The 6,000-nt window shown below is 52.7% G+C and overlaps 1 protein-coding gene across 2 annotated transcripts in view; it reads left to right on the top strand.

Annotated features, from left to right (window-relative positions):
* The first annotated feature begins 4,391 nt into the window (after nt 1-4,391).
* The window catches only part of Efr3b (EFR3 homolog B), an 86,665-nt gene continuing 85,056 nt past the window's right edge, over nt 4,392-6,000 (top strand). Inside the window, exon 1 of one of the 2 annotated variants that reach the window (XM_006981414.4) lies at nt 4,392-4,626. In XM_006981414.4, coding sequence (XP_006981476.1) covers nt 4,620-4,626 — 7 coding nt within the window. In that variant the 5' untranslated portion in view covers nt 4,392-4,619. Of the gene's footprint in view, nt 4,876-6,000 lie in introns of both variants that reach the window. The other variant, XM_076559583.1, reaches the window with a different exon arrangement.

Genomic DNA, 6,000 nt, shown 5'->3' with positions numbered 1-6,000 from the left:
GAGGCTTCGTGCTGGTTAGGAATCACCGTAGGCAGTGTTCTGAGCTTGAACCCCCTCCTCAGCCTCTTGCTGGAAAGCTCTCTGATCTCTCTGCACCTCAATCCTCCAGCCATAAGGCAGAAAGAGCAGTCTAGATGCTCCTTGGCCGACAATGGTGTTACACCCTGATAAAATCCCCGTAGGAGCTGCTGGGGATGTAGGTCAGCTGGCCAAGCGCTTGCTGAGCTAATGCGAGGACCAGAGTTTGCATCCACAGCAGCCATGTAAATGCTGGCTCAGATCGGCAGCCCGCCTGTAATTCCAGCTCTTGGGAAGAGGAGCCGGGGGGTCCCTGGAGCAAGATGGTTGTCTAATGAGCAAGTTCTGAGTTCAAATGAGAGACCCTGCTGCCTCAATGACTAAGATGAAGAGCAACAGAAAAAAAACAAAACATACATGTGTATGCCTCCCCCACCACAACATGCATGCACAGCACACACGTACACACCAAGAAAAATAAAAACATTGCGAGTAGAAAATTCACTTACTTCTGCCTACCTGTGTCATAACTTGGCACACAGTGCACTGGAGGCTACTGCTTACCTCTCCTCATGAACCAGGGCTGACAGGCTGGGGGCTCATTGTCACTGCCCAGAAGCAAGAAAGACTACAGCGCTGTATATTGCTAGGCTGAGAAAAGATCAAACTTCCAAGAACAGTTTCTACAGAAGATGTATTACCTGCACAGAATGTAAAGTCTGGCCATCATAAGTCAAGGGACAGACAGTCTGTATAAGAACCAGCCTGCCGGGCGGTGGTGGCGCACACCTTTAATCCCAGCACTCGGGAGGCAGAGCCAGGCGGATCTCTGTGAGTTCGAGGCCAGCCTGGACTACCAAGTGAGTCCCAGGAAAGGTACAAAGCTACACATAGAAACCCTGTCTCAAAAAACCAAAAAAAAAAAAAAAAAAAAAAAACCGGCCTTACATAGATGCATTGCAATTGGGCCATCATTCATAAATGCAATTTCTTTCACTTTACTTTCTGTTCAAACCCATAACCTTATTTGAGGTTTCTGTAAGGAAAGAGGAACTATTGAAGATAGAAATCCCAATTCTGACTTCCCTGGATCCCACAGTTCCCCCAAGTAGCTGATTTCTGTTCCGAATCCTCCTAGACAGTCACATTGCTCAGGAGGCTGGGACTCTTGAATTTGGCCCTTTGGTTTTACACTGTTATCTGTTGCATTATTCCCCGCCCCCCGCCCCCCCCCCCCCCCGCCCCGAGTTTATTTCTGTTCAACCCAGATAGTGTGGCTATCACCAGACCAAAGAAACAATCCCATCCAAGCTCTCTTGATGAATTGAAGAGTTTGTTGTGGTCACTTACAGGAGAGCCGGTAACTAGGCAGTTGCATCACTGGAAAGCCCAACCAACATGGGGGATGGATGACTCTAAGTCTGCCTCACTAAAGCCAGGAGGTGGTGGTGCATGCCTTTAATACCAGCATTTGGGAGGCAGAGCCAGGTGGATCTCTGTGAGTTTGAGGCCAGCCTAGGCTACAGAGTGAGATCCAGGACAGGCACCAAAGCTACACAGAGAAACCCTGTCTCAAAAAATAAAAAAAACAGGGCTGGAGAGATGGCTCAGAGGTTAAGAGCACTGACTGTTCTTCCAGAGGTCCTGAGTTCAATTCCCAGCAACCACATGGTGGCTCACAACCATCTGTAATGAGATCTGGTGCCCTCTTCTGGCCTGCAGTCATATATGCTGTATACATAATAAATAAATAAATCTTAAAAAAAATAAATAAATAAAAAATAAAAAAAACCTGCCTCACTAGTACCTCTTGGACAACATACGGGCAGCTACGCCACCTGAGAACTCTCCTCCCCCTCCAGCAATTGCTTACTGGCCAGATAACTTTAGGGATGAACCCTGTCTCAGTTACATTTTTTATTGCTGCGATAAGACGCCATAACCAATGCAACTTAGAAAGCATTCAGTTTGGGGCTCCCATTTCCAGAGGGTAGCAGAATCTACAACCGTCATGGTGGGAAGAACGGTAGGAGGCAGGCAGGCATGGCTCTGGATCAGAGTTTACATCTGACCCATGAGCATGAGGCAGAGAGAAAGCCAACTGGAATAGTGTGGGGTTTATTTTTGTTTGGTTGGTTCTTTTGTTTGTTTTTTGAGACAGGGTTTCTCTGTGTAGTTTTGGTGCCTGTCCTGTATCTCGCTCTGTAGATCAGGCTGGCCTTGAACTCATAAAGATCCACCTGACTCTGCTTCCCGAGTTCTGGGATTAAAGGTGTGCACCACCACCACCACCACCACCACCACCACCACCACCACCACCACCGCTAGGCTTTAGTGTGGGCTTTTTAAACCTCAAAGCCCACCCCCAGTGACACACCTCCCCAACGAGGCCACACCTCCTGATCCTTCCCGAACAGTTCCACTAACTAGGGAGCAAGTATTCAAATATATGAGCCTATGGGGGACCACTCTCATTCAAACTATTACAACTTCCCTCAATGATGTACTGTAAAGTTTAATATGACATAAACCCTTTCCTCTCCAAGTGGTTTTTGGTCATCCAGTTTATCACAACAACAGAAACTGTCTTAGTTAAGGTTTCTATTGCTATGAAGAGAGACACCATGACCCATGGTAACTTTTTTTTTTTTTTTTTTTTTTTTTGAGACAGACTTTCTCTGTGTAGATCTGGCTGTCTTGGAACTCACTCTGTAGCCCAGGCTGGCCTCGAACTCACAGAGGTCCGCCTGCCTCTGCCTCCCAAGTGCTGGGATTAAAGGTGTGCGCCACCACTGCCACAGGGCCTTAAAGCAACTCTTATAAAGGAAAATTTTTAATTGTGGCTGGCTTAAAGTTTCAGAGGTTTAGTTCATTATCATCATGGCGAGAAGCATGGCAGCCTGCAGGCAGACATGGTGCTGGGGAAGGAGCTGAGAGTCCTACATCTTGGTCTGCAGGCAGCAAGAGAGACTGTGTGCCACGCTAGGCCTAGCTTGAGTATATGAAACCTCAAAGCCTGCCACTACAGTGACACACTTCCTCCAGGAAGGCCACACCTACTTCAATAAGGCCACGCCTCCTAATAGTGTCACTCCCTGTGGGCCAAGCATTCAAACACATGAGTGTGTGGGGGCCATTCCTGTTCAAACCACCACAGAAACCGAAAGAGGATGGGGGAGGTGTGGGTGGGTGGGTGGGTGTGTCTGGGAGAAGGAAGCCAGAGAAAAATAGAAAATGCAGGTTTGGGGTACGGTGAGCAATGTCTCCAGATACATGTACTGGCTCTCTCTCTCTCTCTCTCTCTCTCTCTCTCTCTCTCTCTCTCTCTCTCTCTCTCTCTCTCTCTCTCTCTGGTTTTATCCTTGTCTTTCCAAAGAAGGATGAGAAGTAAATGTGTGGGTGCTATGTACTGTAGGTTTCAGGGGATTTCTCAACAGCCCTGTAGGAAGCAAGACTTGAAGAGGGTAATGCATTGACCTATCCTATCAGGCTCACAGCATAGGACATATAGGAAACAGAACACAAATTAACTTCTCAAGGTTAAATGGAGTATTAATAAAATGAAGGCCAATGCATTATCTTTCAGGCCCTTCTCTAATTTCTATGGTCGGGAAGAAAACGAAAAGCCTCCGCCCAGGGGCAAGTGGAGAAATTAAAACACACAGAAAGGCTGGGGAAACAGAAGGCAGAGATCTCCAGGGCTTGGGGCGTTGGCCTGAGGTTTCTGCCCTTTTGTGTCTGCTTCTTAACTCTGTCAGGTCAGGTGGAAGATACCGAATTCAAATGGGCTCTGGGGCACCGCTGGAGAGGATGCTGGCTGCAAAGCTTGCAAATTACAGGAATAAATCTAGAGGGGGGAAAAATCAAGCGGACTTCCTGCAGCCCTTGGGGGTTGGAGGTGCGCCCCGTTTCCTGCATACTTGGCCCAGGTAGCAAACACCTGGCCAGAGAGACGAAGGATTGGGCTAGAATGTGGGGACCCACGGAAAAAAGGAGGGTAATGACTCAGTTCCTGCTCCCTGGAGCCCGTGGCTTAGTCTGAGCATCCTGGATAGAGTTGGAGGAGGGGTGCACCTGCCGCTTCAAGCTCCCTGCTGACCTCGGAGGGGTCCTCAGGATGGGGAACACCTCAGAGACCAGTGTTAAGGGTTGTTGAGTCAGGAGCTGGAATTCAGGGTGGGTGATTCACCGGGTGACCTCAGCAACCAGAATCCTGGCTCCTGGGGGCGTCGGGTTGGCAAAAGGCGCGCCCCAGGCTGGGGAGGGAAGGGAGGGGGCAGGGATGGAGGCGGGGTTCTTGAGGCAGCCCACCAGTGGCCAAGAGGGAGGGGCGTGGCAGGACACAGCTCCGCCCCCTGCGCGCCGCCTAGCTTGCGGACCAGACCGGGAGGCGGCGGCCAACCTCTGCGCTGAATGGGCGGGTGGCATCCCGCTCCGTCCCGCCCGCCGCCGGCCCCCCATCGGCTGCTCCCGTCGCGCCCGGGTCTCCGCCCGCAGCCGCCTGAGCCCGCCGGGCTGTGAATGAAAGGCAGGCGCGGCCGAGGACTAGCTGCCAGCGACGCGGCGACGCCGGCCTCCCGGGAGGCGCGCTCCCCGCGGAGATGTACGGTAAGGAGGGCTGGGCGCCCCGGCTCGGGCCCGCAAACTTCCAGGACGCGGACCTTTGTCCCCCGGAGTGGCCCCCCCGGCCAAAAGCGAGAGCGCCGACTTGGTGCCAGGCTGGCTGTTTCAGTCGCCGTGTGAGCGCGCGTCTGTGCCAGAGAGGACAAAGATGCCTCGGGCCGGGGGACTATCTGGTCCCCTGAGGTCTTTCGGGCCGGCGTGTGCAGGCGCTAAGGGGCGGTGGTCCGTCCCCGGGTAAGGGACTCTGGCGGTGGAGAGGCACCTGGCTTTGGGAAAAGCGAGTGGCTCCGGAGCTGAGCCGACAAGGAGTGTTGGTGGAGGCGATCGTGTGACAGTGTTTGCAGAATTAACAAAGAGGCTTGTGCTTGGGAGTTTGATGCGCGAAACTGGTCCAAGGTAGAGGGGAGCTGCTCGCTGCAAGCCTGATGCCGGGCTCGCCGCCTGTCTGATGTGGGAGGTGGCGCCGGCGGTGCAGAAGCTGGGGAGCAAACCGGCGCTGAAGCCTCATCTCTTCGAGCTGGGTGGACTTGGCCTCTACCTAATCCGGCTACCGGTGGGATGCAGGCTTCCCAACTTCTAGAATGGCCCTGCAGAGGGCTCAAGGGAAGAGATGTAGCTTCGAGGGTCTCCCTCAATTCCACAGGCACCGTCCCCACGGATGTGTGACAGTTCCAAGACCCTCAGTGTGCACAGCTCTGCTTGCTCATTTATCAGGAATTCCTCTGGTTCTGCAGGCAGTGGGGATGAGGAAAGCTCTCCTTGGGTCCCACTTGGCAGCTCAAAAGAGTGGAGAACACTGGCGATCTGGACCAGTCTAGGAATGGGCTGCCTTGCAGAGCCTACCAGGGGTGTGTGTGCGTGTGCGTGCGTGCGCGCGCCTGTATTCCAATGGACAGACTATTAGAACCCAGGTCTCTGGTAGTTATTCTGGGGCCAGCAAAAGAATTGGAGCCGTGCTCACTCCCCTCTCCTACTGCAGGGTAGGAACTCTGCACCTGAGGGGTGAGTGATCTAGAAGAGCGCGTTCCCAATTTAACCCATCTGGAAGGCTGCTGGCTGCCTCTGCAAACAGACCATGAGTCACAAAGTTTGTTGGCACAGAGGAAGCTTGAGAGCATGCTGAAAGGGCTCGGCAGTTGGTGGGCCCCCTAGTTAGAACACAAAGGCTCAACTTTCACATCTCCTTCCCTGCCCAGCCGATCACACCGCCACATTATGATCCCTGTAAAGATATCAGCAGGTCCTCACTGCGTGCATTCATTCTCTTGGGTGGACCCAGTGGGGGAGGGGCAGCCTGACCTCAGAGGCTGGACCCATAACCAGTGGGGACTCTGAAGGAAGGTGACTGGACTTGCACAT

Source organism: Peromyscus maniculatus, chromosome 22 (genome assembly GCF_049852395.1).
Source record: "Peromyscus maniculatus bairdii isolate BWxNUB_F1_BW_parent chromosome 22, HU_Pman_BW_mat_3.1, whole genome shotgun sequence".
Classification (NCBI taxonomy): Eukaryota; Metazoa; Chordata; class Mammalia; order Rodentia; family Cricetidae; genus Peromyscus; species Peromyscus maniculatus.
Note: the sequence above shows the minus strand (reverse complement) of the source record. Positions and strands in the feature narration are given on the sequence as shown.